Consider the following 20,513-nt stretch of genomic DNA (forward strand, 5'->3'; position numbering starts at 1 on the left):
AGGCAAATTGACCCTCCTTCCACTCATTGTATCTCATCTCATTACACATTTTGTGACTCCCCATTTGTTCTATTTGGTTATAAAGCTTAAGAGTTAACATGTGCAGTTACTTAAGAAATTAGTTTTAGTGATGTTACCCTGAAACAGTATGATAATGTGGATGATAAAACAGTATAGGAAGGTCATAAGAGGCAGGGTAGGTACCCAAGCAAAGCAACAGTGTTTTCATTAACTACAGCCTACAGAGTGGTGTAATGCTCATCTAGCATGCATCAGTATCAAATTTAGAGCCTCTGAAAACTACTCTGTTGTTCTGGCACTGAGAAGGTAAGACATTTGTATAAGTAACTTAACACTACCAGGGTCATAAGAGAGGAATGCAGTGCCCCTAAGCACTGGAGTATTTTGTCAGTGCAGTCTGCATTTTGAAAACATACTTTCACATACATAAAAGCAAGTCTTTATCTAAAAGCTAAGATTCTTGGCAATATCAGCTTCTGTGTCATCTTTTTTCATCTTGTGTATAGATTTCTACATGCAAAATGTACAAAAGGCCCTGCCTAGAGACCCTCTCCAGTTCCCTCCTCCTCACCTGGAAGGTCCTCCATGCTATTGACAGGGCTGAAGTAGTTCTTGAGAGCACTGTAGCTATTCATAACCACACTCAGATAAAATTCTGGCATAAATGCGAAGAGCGAGCCAATCCTGTCTCCATGTTCAATAGTGCGGATGCACACCCGCAGCAACCAGTATATATCTTGCATCTTCTCCTGTAAAGGAGCAGTTCCTAGTCAGTTTGTTAGCTCAGATGGAAGAAAAGGATAAGCATACATAAGGGATTAGAACACCACTGCAGAGACAAATGATGCCAAAATTGTCATCCTGTATCAAGCTGTATGTAAATCCTAAAAGAAAACAAAAAGATGTACAAAATTCTGCTTTGCACTTCCAAAGCCACACAGATAATACTTTAAAACATAAAGTTCCTATTGGAAGGAAAAAAACTCTGCACATTAACAAAACTGCATGAAGATGACCACGCACACTAACTTCTTCCTATTCTAAGTGTGGAAGTCCAGAAACAAATGCAGACTTGGCATGTAGAACTAGCATCCGGGGCAACTAGAAGAACTTTGTTCACTTTGTAATAGCCCTTCTACAACACAAGCATTACACAAGCAAGTACCTAATTCTCAAACTCCTCACCTGGCATATTATAAATCAGAGAGAGAGGACAAGATTATATTTTTATCCTACAATGGGAGTTAAGGGGCAACCAAAAAATTATGCAGAAGAATAGTGTGACACTTCAACTAGAGTGGGAATTCTCCAAACAAAACAGAGTAACCTGCAATTACTGAATTTTTTTTAAATGACTTAAAATTCTATGGCAATATTGACAGACTATTTCTACAGTTCAGTTACACAATGTAGATTAATATTTTATAGAAAAATATCAATAATCAAATAATTGTCAAAGAGTATCTATGAAGTTAACTAGGAAGGGAGGGAAAGAAAGAGAAAATGTGAACATTAGATAGTTCAGCAGTAAATTTCAGGTACAGAATAAACACAATGCATTAAGACTAGGCTCTATCAATGATTATTAGTATGTTATAACCTTCAAGCATAATTTGAGCCTACCTGTATCAGAAATCTATCCCAAGATTATATCAACACAAAAATTGTAAGCAACTTTTTCTTTTAGCAGATAAATTCAGTAGAAAAATGTAGCCTTGCTTTGAAATAAAAGCAGCTTTACTATGCAGAAGTGTGGCACATAAAATACAGCATGCAATGGTGCAGTTCCACTCATCATGGATTAAGCCATAGCTGAAATAGCAGGCCCAGATTTAGGTGAGACTCTTCATAGATACTATATATATTACTTTCCTTCTCACCTTTGAATAAATGGTAACGTTGATCCAAGCAAGACGGCGACTCAGATGATTAAGCTTCTCAGAAAAAACCTTCTGACTCTTCACTAGCTCATCATAGATATCTCTTCTCTGTATTAAGCAAAGAAGCATGAGGAGTAGATACCAATCCTTTCCTACTTTCAGAAGCATGTACACAGAAGGCCCTGTTCTCCATGCAAGCCTAGTCACCATACCAGGGTTTTTGGTTACCGCTGAGAAATAACATGGGAACTGCCAAAAGCCACTATCAATTTCTCAACACATAGATTAGGGAAGATCAGGACTAAGATACTAATGGAACCCCATGCAGACTTTGGAAAGGTAGAGCTCACGCAACGTTTTCACAACCACCACTGAAATCTTAATCACAGGCACTCCTGGCATCAACACCACAATACATACGGAAAAAAAAAAAGACAAGCTCAGAGGCAGAGATGGATCCGATAATCATCACAAAACGGTGGCCAACACGTTAAAAATGGCTCACAGAAGAGTACAATGGGAGATGTAAACTGACACAAAATCATAGCTCTCCTCTTCCATTTCACATCTTGTCTATAGATCTTACATCACAGAAGAAGACCAGACCAGTCAGGTGAGAAGTTTAATAATCTGGCCCCCAGCATATCACTAGAACTAATCCTTAGATTTACAGCCAAGCTACTTGTTACAATATGTTGTAAAATACGGGTACCTGTCTTTTCTATCACTATCACAGCTATCAGCAATATTTGGGATGTATACATACATGTATATACGCTGTCTTGAACCATGAGGAAAGGGAGGATAAAGAAGAAGGAGGAGGGGGAGGGGGAGGGGGAGGAGTGGGTAAGCCGCTCTGAGACTTCTTCGGGTAGTGACGGGCGGGGTATAAATCCAATCTCTTCTTCTTCTTCTTCTAGAAGGAGAAGGAGAAGGAGAAGGAGAAGAAGAAGAAGAAGAAGAAGAAGAAGAAGAAGAAGAAGAAGAAGAGGAAGAGGAAGAAGAAGAGGAAGAAGAAGAGGAAGAAGAAGAGGAGGAGGAGATTGGATGTATACCCCGCCCTTCACTTGGAGTCTCAGAGCGGCTTACAAACTCCTTTCCCTTCCCCTCCCCACAACAGACACCCTGTGAGGTGGGTGGGGCTGAGAGAGCTCTGACACAAACTGCTCTTTCAGGTACAGCTGTGCCAGAGCTTGTGACTGACCCAAGGTCACATCAGCAGGTGCAAGTGGAGGAGTGGGGAATCAAACCCGGTTCTCCCAGATTAGAGTCCGCACATTTTAACCACTACACCAAACTGATTTAATAAATAAAATAAAATAAAAAATAAAGAGATTTCCATCAGGAAAACAGCATGGTGGGGAAAGGTTAACTACGCCCCTTCCTCTAGTGGTGCAGCCATGATCCACCCCCTGCCACCTCCTGGTTGCTTTTTAATATTAAAGAAAACACAAATATCCCTGAGTAGTTTGGGCCTTAGATTCACAGGTCTGCAGGATCTGATCTGAATTTTTTTTTAATTCAGAAACTATAACTGAAGTTTTAAAAGGAAAGTATGTTCAAATATTACAGGCAAAAGTCACTTGGGCTTTGTTCTTTCAAGACCTTGTATAATTTGAAAGCTATTAATTTACCAACATCTAACTCTGCATAAGATCACTGAAACACAGGACAGGTAGCAAGAACTAAGGCTGGAGAAACAGCTAAGTTTTAACTCATTCCAGAGAAATAAAGAAAATGCTCATTCTGTTATGTGGAGATAGAGAATAAGCCATTACAGTTTCTCAGGAAACTAGCCCTAATGGCAGAAGTGGAGCTTGGAACAGTAGTTGAATTATTCCCATATGAACAACAGGAGGCCTTCTTACCCTCTTTGGGCATCGGCCCATCTTTTCTTCAGTGTCTTTCAGTGCCAAAGCATACTCATTCACATCATCGGAAACACCTACCATCTGAAACACAAGTATTTCCATACACATTATAGCACATATGTAAGAAAAACTCGGCAGCAGAAGTACTGTGTAAGTAGTCAGTTCCTCCCACAAGTCCCCTAATTGTAGCCAGTGCAAAATCTACCAGCCTGAAGGCAGAACTACACACGATAGAAGCAGACCTACATCATTGGACATCAGTCATCACCAACCAACACTGACATCACAAAGTGGAAGGGAGATTTTCAGCAGATAAGGGGTAGGCTGGAGGAGGTGGTTTAAACCCTTCCTCCACCTGCTGCTTCCTCTCCCTCCAAGTCAGCCCCCCCCCCCCGCATTCATTTCCATTCTCAAAACCCAACTAATAGAAGAATGGGAGGGGCTGCGGACAGAAGGGGAAGCAATGGGCAGAGATAAGATTAATCACTTTCTTTCATTTCCCTGTTAGAAATCACACACCCTCCCATTACAGAATACTGCTGTATTGCAGCTATCTGCATTAAAAATATAGATGTGCTGCTGTCATGTGCAGTTTCACAGAGCGAGCCAACATGGTTCTTGGTACAGCAAACCAATGGAGTGCTCCTGCCCTCCCCCTAGAGTCTCCGTTAGCATGGTTTTAATTCAAGTTGTGAGAACTAGAGATCACTGCCCCCCTGCCCCAAAATGAATCCTGCTCACCTTACCAAGCTGCTGATGCACGCTGAGGTTGTACATCATGACTATTCCATCCAAGATTTCCAAAAGAGAGTTCTCTGTTATTGGTTGTTCTGGCTCTTCTGCAGGTTTCCCCAGTAAGAGGCCCTCATTTCCATGGCTGCCTTCAACTGCCATAAAACAGAAGGGAATTCCTGAGCTAGTCATTGTTCATCAGAAACTGTGAAGAAAATGGATCTAGGCTGTTATGAATATTAATTTTGATATTCCTCTTTGACTGTGAAATGCAGTCATATCATCGGTCCCAAAGCCAGACATGAATGAAAAGCAACCTCAGAATACTATAAGTACTTGGTTCTGGCTCATTAATTTATATTTATTTGTTTAATAAAATTCACATCCCACCTCTCAACGTAAGTTGCTAAGGCAGCTTCTGTATAGTGCTCTCTTTTGTTTCATTTTCCTTGAACTTTCGTTCCCTCTTCCTTGCCATTCTCTCTTGGATGTTTGTGTATTTAGGTAATTAAATATCATCTGTGTATTACCCTCAGGGATGTCAAACATAAGACCTCGGGGACAGAATTCTTATGCAGCCCACAAGCAACTAGTGCAAGGGAAGTAACAGGAGACTGCTTGGGGGGGGGGGAGTGGGCAGAGCCACTCCAATTATGGTTTTCGGCATGGCGGAACAACCTCATCTGCAGCAGTCAAGCAATGTGGGAGCATCTGCCCAGTGCTGCACCGCTGGCTCTCCAGTCCAACCATGTGGGTTTTCCTTTGCACCCCCCTCCCAGCCCATGGGACCTTGCAGTGAGGATACACCAACTTGGAGCTTACCAGCTGCTGGCCTTTATACAGTTTATGTCTCCAGGACCTGGCATTACGTTTATGGCACACATGGCCCAGCCCAACAAAGTGACATTTACGTCAGATCTGGCCCTTGTAACAAATGAGTCAGACACCTCTGCTATTCAAGTCATCTGCATTAGCTATGCCACTCTGAATCTTTCAGACAATGAACCCCATCTTCTGGCAACTGGTGGTGGAAAGTGCCATCCTGTCCACAGAAAACGTCTGGCAACCCCATAAGGTTTTCAAGGCAAGAGACATTCAGAGGTGGTTTGTCATTGCCTGCCTCTGTGTAGCAACCTTGGACTTCCCTGGTGGTCTCCCATCCAAGTACTGACAAGAGCTGACCCTGCTTAGAGTTTGAGATTTGATAAGATTGGGATAACCTGAGCCACCCAGGTCAGGGCTGTTTCACCCAGCGGGTTGAATTTCAGACGAGCAATGGTCTCATACTGTTTACATGGGATAACAGCTAATATATCATTCCTCACTAATCGTCAAGGGTGGCGGTGGTGTGGTGTTACATTCCTGAAACCAGAAGCTGCTTTATTCAGCTACAGTGCAATAAGATACTACTCACTGTCCTCTTCTGTCCGCTGTTCCATGTTCAAGGTGCGGACTTTAACTTTCTCCATGGTGCCTGGCGACCGCCTTGGGTTCATAAGGCTAACAGCTGCAGTGCTGAGGAAACGGTTAGCTCGCCCCAGAGTGGGTGAACTGAGCCAGCTTGGCCTGGCCAGGGCACCTCCAATTGCCAGTGCAGCAGCTGGACGCTGAGGAACAGAGAGACAGAGTCAGAGATACCCAGTTGCATTTGTTCAGATGTATCAGTTCTGCAGTCTGGCTTTACCCATACTTCTTGTGTTCCAGTTCGTTCAAGGAGTTAACCAAAGCCAAGCAGTCATACAGAAAGCCCCTGAAAATCCCTTGCCTAGAAAACATAGTGTGGGTCTCATACAAGGAAGAACAGTGGAGGCAGAGACATGACAAAACCTTAAGCAGGTAGTACAGGTTGCATCCAGTGTTCCCTCTAAGCTGAGTTAGTGTGAGCTAGCTCCCAGTTTTTTAGCCTCCAGCTCACAGTTTTGTCTTCGCTCAGGAAGGAGGGCTCCAGAGCAAACTAATTGATGCAGCAGCCAAATCACTTGCTCACAACTTTAATGCTGGTAGCTCACAAAGTAGAACTTTTGCTCACAAGACTCCACAGCTTAGAGGGAACATTGGTTGCATCCCCCACTGGTATATCTCTATAAGATAATTTTGGACCCTATGATAATTTATGGCATCTGTACTGTAAAATATGTGACTTAAGCATCAGCTAAAATCTGGTGAACAACCAGACCATACAGGATCCAAAAAGAAGAAGAGTGGGCTTTTATATCCTGCTTTTCTCTATCTTAAGGAGTTTCAAAAAAATTCAAAAGAAGACAATTGTCTTTCTCTTCCTCTCCCAACAAGAGGCACCCTGTGAGGGAGGTGGGGCTCAGAGAGTTCTGAGAGAAGTGTGACTGGTCCAAGGTCACCCAGCAGGCTTCAGGTGTAAGAGCAGGGACTCAAACCTGGTTCTCCAGATTAGAGTCTGCCACTCTTAACCACTACACCACCAGACTGAATGGCAGCCCAGCCCAACAATGTACTTGGATCAATGTATAGGTTCTTCCTTACTTGCCCTGCTCAGCACCCACGTACATTTTCAAATGGAACACTTCAGATACTGTTCCACACACTGTTTTCAGAACTGCCCTTGGTTATAAATGCCTCTGAGGATGGACACCTACAGCCCTAATTCTGGGATGGTTTCTGACACAAGCCTTGCTATTACTCTTATCAGACTGGTGGAAGGACATCCCATTTAACAGAATTTGCAAAGGATGAGTTTTGTTATGACACATAAAAAACCTTCCTGGTAATTCGCCCACATTACCATCACATTACCATCAACGACCACTACTAATATCTGTGGGGGAGGGCCGGCTGCAGTGAGATCGAGCCAAACCGCCTAGGAGAATGTAATCGCCTGAGCCTGCATGACACGTCACGCCATCTTGGTTGCTAATTACTGAGTGCACTTTATTCGGCAATTGCCGATTGTTTAAATGTTTTAACAGTGTTAAATGTTAAGTTTTAAATGTTTTAACTGTATATGAATCTTGGCACATTGTGCCAGGCAATGTGAGCCGCCCTGAGCCCGCTTGCGGGGAGGGCGGGTTATAAAGATAATAAATAAATAAATAAATATAAATTCTTTCCACTACTCAAAACAATTCTACTTCCTAACTTAAACAGGTGCAGATCCAGTCCTATTTCCTCTCTGTCAAGAGACCCCATACATTTACAAGCCTTCTCCATTTCACGCAGCATTGCTAGGCTCACTTGTGATGTTGACACTGCTGACTCTTCATCTTCATCAAGGTCATCCATGGTCACAGCCTGAAGCTCTGCTGGGTCAATCAGAATATTTGCCTTTGAGGCCAAGTCATCTGTATGAAGAAAAGAAACAATGACATTCCCAGGTACCAATGTCCAAATTGCCTACTATCTCCCACACACCTCTTCAGGATAAAGAGCAGAAACTCAGAGTGATTTCAAGGGTGGATGTTCTATAACACATAAGAAATGTCAATAATAATAACAACAACAATATTGCATCATCTTTAAGGCATCTGGTTTAAAACTCATGGCTAAAACACAATTCCTAAAACTGGTTCCTAGAAGTAAAATAGCTTCCACTTTTATCAGAAAATAGAGGTGAGGATTTATGGTGTAAAAACCACCCTCTGAATCCCTCCTACATGAAGCTTTGATGAGGGAATTGGGATTTTCTTGCTCCAGTTCAGTTAATGTTCTAAGTAAGAACCCATCAATGTAACAATGTGGGGAATGCTCGCTATTGTGGAATCCCAACTGGGTCAGCTTTCATTCATGTAACCTATACCTAAATACCTATTCTGTCCCATTCCCCTCCCCTATTTATGTTGGAAGACATCTATGAGACTACATCCTTTGAACCTAACACTCTTCAAAACACCAGTTCTCTGACATAATGACTTCAGAGAGCTCTCACTGCTCCTGATGTCACTATCTCCCAAAATAAAAATGCAGCATTGGTTTCCATTACATGTGCAGAAGCATTAAAGGTAAAGGTAAGATTCCCTTGCTCGAAAGCCAGTTGAATTCGACTCATCTCCGTTTCAAAGCCGAAGAGCCAGCGTTGTCCGAAGACGTTTCCGTGGTCATGTGGCCGGCATGACTAAACACCAAGGCGCACAGAACGCTGTTACCTTCCCACCGAAGTGGTACCTATTTATCTACTTGCAATTTCTTGCTTTCGAACTGCTAGGTTGGCAGGAGCTGGACCTAGAGATGGGAGCTCACTCCATCATGCGGCACCCGGGTCTCGAACTGCTGAGCCACCGTAGCTCCGCAGAAGCATTACAGCTTTTTAAAAGTTGCACCACGAACTGGTCTTTTGGGCAGATTTGAATATAGAAGACTATGTTTTAGGTACAGGAAATGGAATAAACGATCTTCAGGTTTAAAAATCATGCAATGTGTTATTATTAGGACACATATAACCTAGGCACAAGCTTGTGTGAATATGCCCACATTCCAAATTGAGCTCAAATCTACACTAAAATAGCATGAGCTTAAGGAAACTATCTTCCTTCCACTTACCCTCACTTAAAACCGCCCAAAAATCAAAAACAGAAACAGGGACCTGCATTTTTTCTCTCATGGAGAGAGAAGCAGCTGTGCGTATGATTCTGAATAGTCAAATGCCTTGGGAAAAAAGGTTAAACATTTCCTCTCCTTCTACCAGTCCTCTACACCCAGCTGTACTTCTCCTGAACAGCTGAGTCAAGTGAGTCTGTGGAAATTCTGAACAAATGCCTGGAGACGGTAATGGGATGGATGAGGGCCAATAAACTGGAGCTCAATTCAGACAAGACTGAGATGCTGCTGATCAATGACAAGGCTACTTGAGGACTGAGGAATTAGCCTGCCCTGGAGAAGGGCTTTTTCAGTAGTGGCACTTTGCTTGCAGAATGCCTTTCCCCTTAAGGACTTCCTGGCACCCACACTGCTTTCTTTTAGATGCCAAGCCAAAGTATTTCAGTTCACCCAGAGTTTTAATTAAGGGGGTTGATTTTTTTTTTTTTACCCATTCTAGCCTGGAAACTTTGTAAGCCATCTGTGGTCATGTTTTTATGATGTTTTATGATATTTTTACGCTGGGATGTGGCTGAACTTTAATATCTTTTAATGTTTTGTTTTTATTATTTTTATTTTGTAAGCTGCTTCAGGCAGGTTCCTGAAGAGGTGGCATGTAAATGTTCTAAGCGAATAAATCTGAAGCCACCTGCATCTTCTTTACCTAATAAAAAAGCTTCTGGAAAAATGTGCATCTCAGCCCCTAAAAAGAAGATACAAAGTGCTATGGAACAACTTCTTATCTCACTCCTACCCGGATGGAGACTGGGGGGGATCAGATGTGCTCTCTGAAATAACAGGTATACCCTATCATGTAAATTGTACTACCTTAGTAGCCCTGTTACTGATGCTAAATGTTCCAGCTGCTTTCTTTGTACATTTTGCCCTTGAGGTTGCTCTTAGAACAGAAAGAGTGGAGGTTCAAAACCTTAGGGAAGCAGAAAAATCTATCCAGCAAGAGGGAGAATACTGGGTAGTGAATTCTAGCTGCTGGATGAACAAAAGCCAGATTTAAAGGTTCACAAACAGTCTTTCCAACATAATTTAGAGTTTGGATTTCACATTCTCTTATCTCTACCAAACACATGGCCAGGCAGCCCTGGTGCCCTTAAGCATGGTTCTGCTGAATTCAAGAGCACCTGAGAGTGGGGAAAAGAAAGCATTAATAATCAGAGTCACACAGCCCAAGAGGCATCAGCTGCCACTTAATCTTCAGGTCCCAAGAGAGCAGTTCTTATTTTCAGACCCAGAGGCCATTCACATATCCTTGGAGGACTGAACTATTTAAATTAGTTGGAACAGATTTATATGCAAATTACCAAGTCGAAAAAATTACCACACTTATGTCGTGGCTGCTTTTTAATATTCAAGATAAAATATGTGGTCAACATGAAAGGTCACATGCTAGGATAACTGAGCATCTGAAGGCTGCTTTTTCGGCACCTGACAATTAGAAACTTATTCATGGCACTTACTGTTCATATTCCCAATTGTAAAAGTGAAAATTTTCTCAGATGAATCTAAACACTATGCTGGCCTAGAAACGAGCAGCCTTCCAAGTACAATCAAGAAGCAAAACCAGAGCTAAGAAGCAGAAGCAGCTTTTTAAAGCTGCGACATTTTCTCCTCAACTTTTCTTTCTTTCAGTTATTTTTCCTATGTCTTGCATCAAAGGCTCTTCTGGCAGGATTTCCATGCCATTTATTTTCACATGACAGAACAAGCACTTGCCTTTGAGAGTCTTCTTGAGATGAGACAGAAGTCCCCCAAGTCTCTGGAGGTCAAAGTAATCCACTTTCCCATTATAAAAGAGCTGAGGAGGGACATAAGCATCTGTGAAAAAGATAAAGAGGATGCATTTAGGGAAATGGTCAAACAAGATCTAATCTTCAAGAACACTTTCCTGGGAGTAAGCCCCACTGAATAGACCTGCACAGCCCTGTTTAGGATTGCTCTTATTGAGAGTACATCATCGTGACAGCTGGTCCTAGTCATTCGTTGGCCCCTCTTATCACACCTCTTTCCCCCATACACAAGAGAAAGGAAGTCTATGGTGTGGGTTGCTAGGCAGCAGAAACACACAAAATGAATCTTAAACAAAGCAGATCAAAAATGTATTGTTGAAGCTAACAACACACGATCTCCAAATGGGAAACCACTGCAACATATTTACATAACATTTGGGATACCATAGTTAAGGAGACTCTATATTAGAAATATTAGCAACCTTTTGTCACTTTTGCTTTGATTACTTTCACCTTCTTTCACTGGCAAATACTGACAGGATTAGGGGGGAAATGCTCATGACCGCAAGCAGCTTACATCAGTACCTTCCATGGAGGGGGTACCTAATATGGAAGTGTACCTTAGGAAAAAGCTCAATATTTTTTGGATCTGGATATCAGGGAGCTGAAAAATACTGGTATTCCTGGTTATCTAGATTCCAAATACCAGTTTGACATTTGGATCAGGGTTTTTTTTTCTGGGATTCCGATAATATTCAGCTCCATTACTCTCTATGGGGAATATTTCCAGATGGCTGAAGGAGATTTTTTTTTAGCAAATGCACCAAAAATGTAGCAGAGCTGCTGATGCCTGTCCATTAAATAACCCCCAAGTTTCAAGTGGATTGGACCAAGAGGTCCAATTCTACAGGCCCTTGAACAAGGTGCCCTCAGCCATCCTCCATTATTTCCCGGGGGGGCTGGATTCCATGCTTTCTCCAGGGCAAAGAATAGCCAGACACAACAGCAAGCAAAGCAATACTGACCAAAAGTCTCTCAAAACAGACAGAACCAATACGTCCACAGAAGAATGCAAAAGCAGGGAATCCCAGAAGAAGTGCATAACAATGTGGAAAGCATAACACAATAAATGTACAACCTGAAAATCAAAGCCAATGTCAAACTAGAGAATCTTTCAAGACAAACAGGATATGAAGACTGTTCCAAGCCCAAGAAATGTAAAATTGAAGATTCTAAGCTAATGTACAACCCAAGAATCAAAGGCAATCTCAAATCTGAGAATCTACTGCAAACCACAAACCCAACACTAAAAGACTAAAAGATTTCAAAGGACAGAAATCAAAGACAAACCAACATTGCAAGCCAATACCAAACACTGGGAAGACAGAAACACACCATTTAAAAAACAACAACAACAATAGTCCAGTTGCTCCTGAATATTTCCAGGATCTTTTGGGACCCATTTCCTGGTATCCCAGAAAATCCTGTATACCATCCAGATATTTTTAGGCATATATTTGGACTGGATATAGCCAAACTCACATTCCTAGTACCTAATACTACACTGTGGAAAATAAAGATGTCCGTCTTAGTACTACCAGCTTTTAATATCAGACAACTCCTCCAATTATTACCCAGTATTTAATCTCCCATTTTGGGGTGAAGTGACAAAGAATTTGGCTTCATACAACTCCAGGAATTCCTGGATGACACAAATCCACATTAATTTGTCTTCTGTTTTGGACTTGGAACTGAGATTATTTCACTAAACCTGGTGAACAATTTGGGTCCGGCCAAGTAACACCATCCTTCTCACCTTGCTACCTTTCTCAGCAGTTTTTCCCATAGCTGACTACCAAATACTATTTCAGAAGATAGCTGTAATGGTCTGCAGTACAACAGTCCAATTCAAGCCCAGTATCACCTTAGACACAGCAATCATCACAGGAAGTTGAACAGGATAGCTAGATTGGTACCTAGAATGAAGAGTACTGGGAAGAGTATCGGGGAAGCTGTCCACGTAGTTTGCAAGAAGAAGGTGCTAATCTAGAGAAACACTGCACCAGTGACTGTCAGGATACAACTAAAGATCCTTATAATTTGCCTGGCTGACCCATCCCTATTGGTATATTTAGTGGGGCACTGATCCTTACAAGACATAGCCTGAGCAGGGCTGTGAGATGAGATGTCCCAAGCTGCTAAGCATGTATCACCCAGATGTTAGGCTTGGGCTTCAGCAAACAGTCAGTCCTCACTGGGTTGTTGGGTGTGTTTTTTTTTTTGGGGGGGGGGTGGTCCACAGACAGGCCCTGGGGAAAGGCCAGTAATTCTTGAATTCTACTTCCTAGGTGGCAGTCTCCAGGGCTCTCTAGGGGTTCCCACAGTGCTCAGATAGACACAGGAAGCTGCCTTATACTGAATGAGACCATTAGTGCTTCAAGGCTACCACTGTCTACTCAGGCTGACAGCAGCTCTCTGGGGTCTCAAGTAAAGGTCTTTCACATCACCTACTACCTGAACATTTTAACTGGAGATGTAAAGGACTGAATCTGGGACTTTCTGCATGCCAAACAGATGCTCCACCACTGAGCCATGGCCCATCCTCATGATGGGGGTCTAACAGGGGAATCCTCCTCCTCCTCCTCAGAGGTCTCCTCCCCTCTAGGGTTCAGTTTTGGCAGGTCCTGACGTTAGTGAACTGGTTGCAAGATTTCACTGGGATATACAGATAACCTTTACACTGGACAAATCCTTTCTGTGAGGCTGATAACAGGGTGCAGGAGGAGAATCTTGACACGCTGCTTAGAAGCTGTCATGCAATATTACACAGGGTTCAGTATTATCCTATCATTCTCTCCTACATGAAGCTACTGCAAAATATATTTCAGACAATTTCAGTTTTATGTCATCAGGATGCTGATTACATAACAGCTCTCCCTTTCCTTTATTACCAATCAAGAAACAGTCGTCTTGCCTTTGAACCTCTCTTTGTAAGCTAAGATTGAGTGGACGAGAACAAACCCCCATGAAATGGATCCTAACAAGAATGAAATGATGATGGCAAGCAGCCCCTACAATAAGAGTTAGGCATAGTTCAGCAGTAATCCAACCATGGTTTAGCATTATGTGAATGAGGTTTTACGGAACTTGGTGCCGATCAGTTATTTTCTTATTTTCATCAAACTGTAATTCACCAGTTTGTCCTGACACTAGAAACTCAGATTTCTAAAACTGGGAGCACACCAGAATCTGGAACCCTGGTCTTCAGTGAAGGAACAACCAGAGTTTGCCAGTTCAGATAAAATGCCAAATCATGTGTGATGCCCCTTCACCATTCACACAAAGTGCCTATAACCCTCTACAACCTCTCTTACTCAGGTTCTGGGTTACAAGTAGGTCAGAACATCACATTCACCATCCTTCTGGACTCTTTTAAAATGTACAGAGAGTCATGGCCATTTCACACCTCAGGTCCTCTCTCTCACTCCCAGAGGTATCCACAGACAGGGTAGCCCAGCCTGCTTTAGTAACAATCTCTCACTCACACAGAGTTGCTGCCACTATTTATTCAGATCCTACAATACATGTATAGATTGAGATATTAAATTGTGTATGCGTGTTTGCTTCTTTCCTTTAGACATGCAGCCCACAGGGTTAAACAAAACAAGAAGTTAACTATTATTTATGGTATGAACGTAACACTGAGGAAAGTTAAGGTATATGTAACATTTTGCTTCCACTGAGCTTTTGAACTGAGGCCCTATTCCTGCAACTGGGACCCTTTAGTTACAAACTGACTATTTTCAGCCTGCTCTAAGCAGCTCTTCTATACAGTTCCACTCAGTCAGACATCTTCCTTCCCCCGCCCTACTCCCCCGATGCCAACTCCTGCCATTCTTAACTGGTGTTTTTCAACCATCTCGCCAACATTCCATCAGCTCTCATTGGTTGCTGAGGGAGAGGGAGACCCCATCCTGTCCGTCACATCATGGCCGTCTGAAAATCCTGATGACTAATTAGTTTCTAGAAACTGAAAGGGGAGGGGGGAGGAAACGCAACCCAAAATAAGCTGCGAACTAAGAGGGTCAAGCTAACAACTATATTATATAAAAATACAAATGTTTATTAAGGTGTACACATAGCTAAAACACACTGCGGTTAAAAAAATAGTCTAAGTCTCAAACTTAAAAGGCTTATACAACCAAGTTAGTTATTATACAAAAACAACTGATGGGCAAAACTTTCTGACCTAAGGATCATACGCGTTTCGACCTCTTCGGGCCTTCCTCAGTGGTCAATATTTTTTATATTGCAATGACACACATCCAGAAATACACGCATATTTTTTTTAATGTGTGTATATCAGAGGTCATTTCGGGGGGGATCGCGGGGGATCGTAGTTCCCCCGGGTGAGGTATGGGGGGCGGGGCACATGACGAAGCCCCGCCCCCTGCTTCCGGCCGCCCCGCTTCCGGCCCTCATTCAGCCAGGAGGAGGCAGGAGAAGAGGGAGGGTAAGTTGCTTCCTCCCTTATATATATATATGACCAGATGTTGTTTTCTTATGTGCTTTTGCAATTGCTATAAGTTTGTGTAATAGGCCATAGATAGTTGCCGTATCAATTCTTCAAATTATTCTGGTGTCAAAGATTCTATTTGTCAGGATGTGAGTCACTTCCATCAAAAGTAGTGGTCAAGTTCATTTTTTTTAACCGCAGTATGTTTTAGCTATGTGTACACCTTAATAAATATTTGCATTTTTATATAATATAGTAATTAGCTTCTAGCACATGAGCAGAGGGGGGAGATGAGAGTTCACATTAGTCAGTCTCATAATGTTGTTGTATCTGAAGCAAGGTTTGATGAGAATCACTCAGAGTTGATAGCATTTACTCTAGATTTGTGAACTGGATTTCCACATGGGGAATCCATGAATAGAATATACTGTGTTTTTTGTTTTTACTCAGTAGTAGCCCCACACGGTGCAACAAATATCAGGGAAGAAGAAGGGGAGAGCAGGTACAGATATCATACCTGTCCTCCTTCCAGCAGAGTTAACTGCAGCTTGGGCTGTGGACAAGGAGATTTATATTTGGAAAACTGCACAGGAATTAAGGTTAACCACCACCCTGAACAACACAGGACTTCTAATCAGTGTTTGTTTTTGTTTAGTTTGTTTTTTAAGAAGAATATCTGAATCGCAGACCTTCCATGTTTCATCAAGCTTGGCCCTGGACTTGACTTGCTTTAATTTCAGCTAGTAGGAATATCCTACTATCAATCTTTAAAAGAAATCAACCCTGACTGTTCCCTGGAAGGCCAGATACTGAAGCTGAAGCTCAAATACTTTGGCCACCAAATGAGAAGGGAGCACTCACTGGAGAAGACCCTGATGCTGGGAAAGACTGAAGGTCAAAGAAGAAAGGGACAGCAAAGCGTGATATGGTTAGGCAGTGTTATCAAGGCAACGAACATGAAATTAAGCAAACTCCAGAGCACGACGGAAGACAGGAGGGCCTGGCATGATGTGGCCCAGTTGGATTTGACTGTGCAACTGAACAACAACAACAAATAGGAATAACCTGGGCCTTTTATATCAATCATCTGATACATAACATGCAAGTTTTTGTTCATAGTTTCAGCAAACAGATTTCCCTTGCTCCTCATATATGGCATAATCTGGGAAGGGAGAAGATCAGTTCAGAGCTGATACAAAGCACAATGTGTCAGACTAATGGTTTCCAACCTGGGGGCTGAGGACCCCTGGAGGGCCTTGTTGTGAGGGGGAAGCAAATCCATATGTACACTAAGCACTGTCATTTTGATCTTTTGGGTGTTATGTATCTTCTCAGTCAATGGATTCTAAGAAGACAACTAGTATCATGCAAGAAAGTTGCAAGTATTTTTAATTTTAAAAACGGGTTCTCATACGCAAAAAGGTTGGCAATCATTGGGTTAGACCTTATGCAATGTGAACACAGTTGCACTTGTGGAATGGAACTTTCCCATCTCCCTCTTCCCACTTTGGCCCATTGCATCCCGCAGAATCATGATACAGGAAAAAGAGAAACCCTCGGGAACAGGATGAAGGGCCTTGCAGTGGGAGGGAGTAAACAATGGTGGAAATCTCCCCTGAGCAGAAGTGCCTCTTGTTTCAGCAGAACAACACATAGGATCTAATACAATATACTGAGGGGAGACTAAACTTGTAGCCTGAGGAATGGCAGAATTGCACTTTAAGAGAGAACAGAAAGAAAACTCAGTCAATTACCAAGACAGATATTCATTCTGGTGCATTTGGGGGAACTACTGTTCTTCTGCAAAGACACCTTACCTTCATTGCTGAGTGCTGAAAGGCTCTTCATCTTGTGCTCATCCCAGTAATATCTCAAGGCAGCAATAAGCCGATGTAAGAAGCACACCATGTACTCTGGGGGGCACAGCACAGTCAGATTCTAAGGGCAAGAAAAAGTGTGACAGCCCTCTGCTGTTAACAGAATAGTAGCAGGAGCCACACTGAAATCCACCACTCCTAAAGACACATGTCAAGGACACACTCTTGCTTACAGCGTTCCACAGACAGCACAGAATATTTGCAGTAACCTTACTGAATCAAAATCAACACCCATCACTGATTCTCATCCACTTCCTAACAAGGGGGAAAAGTCCCATTTACCTTTCTGCAGCCAAGCAATTTCCCTTTAAAGCACAGCATCTCTGTGCTCAAGAAAAGAGGCCAACCTGAGAGCCTTAAGGCATATTAGTAAGCAAGTGTCAATAGACAGGCTTGCCTCACTGCAAGAAAAGGCTGGCATTTAAATAATGAAGCCCTACGTGTCAGGAAAGGACAAAAACACACAGAAATGAAATGACAAGTTGGGACTTAACAGTCACTAATAGTACCACCCTAAGCAGAGCAACAGCCTGTTGATTTTAAGGGACTTACAAAGGTGCAGTTCTATTTAGGACTGTACTGTGAGAGAGATCTTTAAACCAAAGCTGTGCATGTGCTGTGCTGTGAAAGCAGAAATCAAAATCCTATGTCAAGAGAAACTGAGCTTATTTTTTTTCCTGTCCCAACTGCTCTCCACCCTTCTCCCACAGGTGTCATACAGACATTCTGAACAAAAAACCGAGCAGATCACAAAGAAAGGGAGAGGCTCAGTATAAAAGTACTTATGTCCAAGTCCTTGACACAGTGTCTAGCTAGGCAGTTCATCATAGCTGTAGAGACCTCAAATGTAGGTTATTAATTTGCATTTACATCCAAGTAAACAATGAGTTGGTAGGAAATGCCTAAACAGATGTTGCCCCAGGCAAGCGAACCCATAATCAAGAAAGGGACTCCACAGGTGAAACTCTGGCCTGAAGTCAAATGCTAGAGGATAACAACAATAATAATTAAAATAATTATTTTTAAAAACTTCCAGACATTTTCAAAGACCCATGAGATCAGGAACAAGTAAATCCGTTGTAAGAACATGTCTGGAAAGATGTATGAAACAAGAGGATAGTTTTGTCCTCCACCAAGAGTGCAACAGTATGCTAAGAGTGCAGTAACAATACTGGGTTGGATCCTCAGTGGGTGCATGGATCACAAACCTTTCCCCTGCTCCCCAGCCCTAGCAGTCCTTTCTGACCCAGGATAATTGAGTTTCAGGACCCCTGTGGTCAAACAGCGATGCAAAACTGAAGTTGAGAGAGGAGGTGGAACAAGCAATTTCATCCTTCATTTCAATACAAATGAGAATCAGAGAATCACTTTTTCTTAGGCTGGAATGCTGATAAGAGGCAAAGATCTGCATCTATCAGTGCGTTTCACTGATGGGTCACTGTATTCAACACACTACTTACCCCTCGATTACTAGCATTTTCCTGCAGAAACTTGCGGAATTTGTTGAGAAAGATGTATCTAGAAGCTCCTCCCTGAAAGAACCAACAACCAGAGCTTAAAGTCAACTAAATTCTGACAAGATTAAAGACCATTCAAAATGCAACATTTCTGGATTTCACCTGAATAAATCCCTGGTTCATTCACTGTCTAAGCCACATAGAGCCAACCAAAGAAAAGCACATATGCATTTTTATTTCTTGTTGGTTTTTCACTAAGTCAGGAATTTTAACAGTTGCTGTTTTTGCAGTTTAAAAGTACTGTAATTTTCAGTTGAAAGATTTGAAACATATGTTAATTTACTTTTATTGCTGTTTGTTATTCTTATTTATTTTATTGTCAGTGGCCACAAATGCTCACTGGGCCACATATTTCAGATTCTGCACTCCAAATCCTATTGCATTGTTTATTGGGTGACCCAGTCTGTTGACTGTATTGACTTGCACTGTGTAATTCATCATGAGTCTCAGAGAGAAAGGGGGGCTATATATAATGTAAATAAATAAACTGAAAGGAAAGAAACCAAATAAACAAACAAAAAGAGCTGTGTGACTGCAGCTTAATTACAAATATGCTGCACCTGCAGTTTATTCATTTTTAAGGCCGCTCTGCCCCATCTTTCTACCACTATATGTATGCATGGCAGCTTTCAAAGCTGCAAAAGAAAAGCATCACAATTATGGTCTAAAAACAAAATAGACCAAAACGGAGGGTTTGGGGTTTTTTTGATGAGTATAAACTGCAGGAGAACTGAAGGGTGTAGGTGGGCAATCTCATTCCAGCCTTCAGGTGTTTCTGCTGCTGCATTCACATGTGTAAGCAGTTATTACAGGTCAAGTCCCAGAGACAGAGCTTGTGAATCACTCAACATCACCTCAAACATGGATGCAGATCATACTGTAAGTCATCTATTGACAAGATAATGTAACACATTTTACATGTATGCATTGATCAATCCTGTAACAATTTACATGGCACACTGCCTTTGTGTGGGCTCTCTGCACCATGAAAATTAAACCCTAGATTAACACCTTGCTAGCCACCATCACTCGGTCTTTTGGGTGTTGTGCAACAATCTAGCTGCTATTATTTAAATGTGCATAACCAAGACAGTTACCCACTGCTGCCAATCTAATAAGATCAAGATGAATTTACTTGCATCATTTAACCGTGTTTTCATTAAAAGTGCCTGTAATGATTCCATGTTTTGGTGTGTGTGTGTCTTTATATGTTGCGTTTGACTGCAGTTATGCAAGGAGGGCGACAGGGGGAGATGAGTGTGATTTTGATTGACTGGTGACTGAATTTGGGAGGAGATGTTCTGAGAGGAATCTGTGTGTGCGTTTTATGACAGAGAGTTCTGTGTATGGGTTTTTTGGAAAAGTGAAGTGTGGAAGAGCTATGAAGAGGGTCTGTGTGACTCTAAATGTTTTGTGAGAGAGTCTATATTGGCAAAGAAAAAAGTAGTGTCTACACTGTGTGGATAGACAACTGTTTTATCTTGTGTGCCTAAGACAAAGAGCTTAGCCAGTGTGGCTACCTATATGAGAGAGAGAAGCCTGTCAGTGTGGAATTTTGATGTCTGAGAGACTGTGTGTGACACCTTGCCAGTTATATTTACAAGCAGTGGTCATTTCGGGGGGGATCGCGGGGGATCGCAGTTCCCCCGGGTGAGGTATGGGGGCGGGGCACATGACGAAGCCCCGCCCCCTGCTTCCGGCCGCCCCGCTTCCGGCCCTCATTCAGCCAGGAGGAGGCAGGAGAAGAGGGAGGGTAAGTTGCTTCCTCCCCGCCTCTCCCCACCCCTGCCTGCCTGGGGCCAGGGAGGG

General features: G+C 42.4%; 1 protein-coding gene across 2 annotated transcripts in view; it reads right to left on the reverse strand.

Moving 5' to 3' along the window:
* RNF123 (ring finger protein 123) overlaps positions 1 to 20,513 on the reverse strand; it is a 144,139-nt gene that overhangs the window by 87,438 nt on the left and 36,188 nt on the right. For both annotated transcript variants that reach the window (XM_015407416.1, XM_015407417.1), the window contains exons 19-27: positions 18,648 to 18,719; positions 17,128 to 17,248; positions 10,781 to 10,882; positions 7,712 to 7,818; positions 5,919 to 6,111; positions 4,514 to 4,659; positions 3,770 to 3,853; positions 1,902 to 2,009; positions 593 to 770 (exon numbers count right to left, since the gene is read on the reverse strand). In XM_015407416.1, coding sequence (XP_015262902.1) covers positions 593 to 770; positions 1,902 to 2,009; positions 3,770 to 3,853; positions 4,514 to 4,659; positions 5,919 to 6,111; positions 7,712 to 7,818; positions 10,781 to 10,882; positions 17,128 to 17,248; positions 18,648 to 18,719 — 1,111 coding nt within the window. The remainder of the gene's footprint in view (positions 1 to 592; positions 771 to 1,901; positions 2,010 to 3,769; positions 3,854 to 4,513; positions 4,660 to 5,918; positions 6,112 to 7,711; positions 7,819 to 10,780; positions 10,883 to 17,127; positions 17,249 to 18,647; positions 18,720 to 20,513) is intronic.

The sequence above is a fragment of the Gekko japonicus genome, unplaced genomic scaffold, assembly GCF_001447785.1.
Source record: "Gekko japonicus isolate JY-2015 unplaced genomic scaffold, Gekko_japonicus_V1.1 scaffold298, whole genome shotgun sequence".
Classification (NCBI taxonomy): Eukaryota; Metazoa; Chordata; class Lepidosauria; order Squamata; family Gekkonidae; genus Gekko; species Gekko japonicus.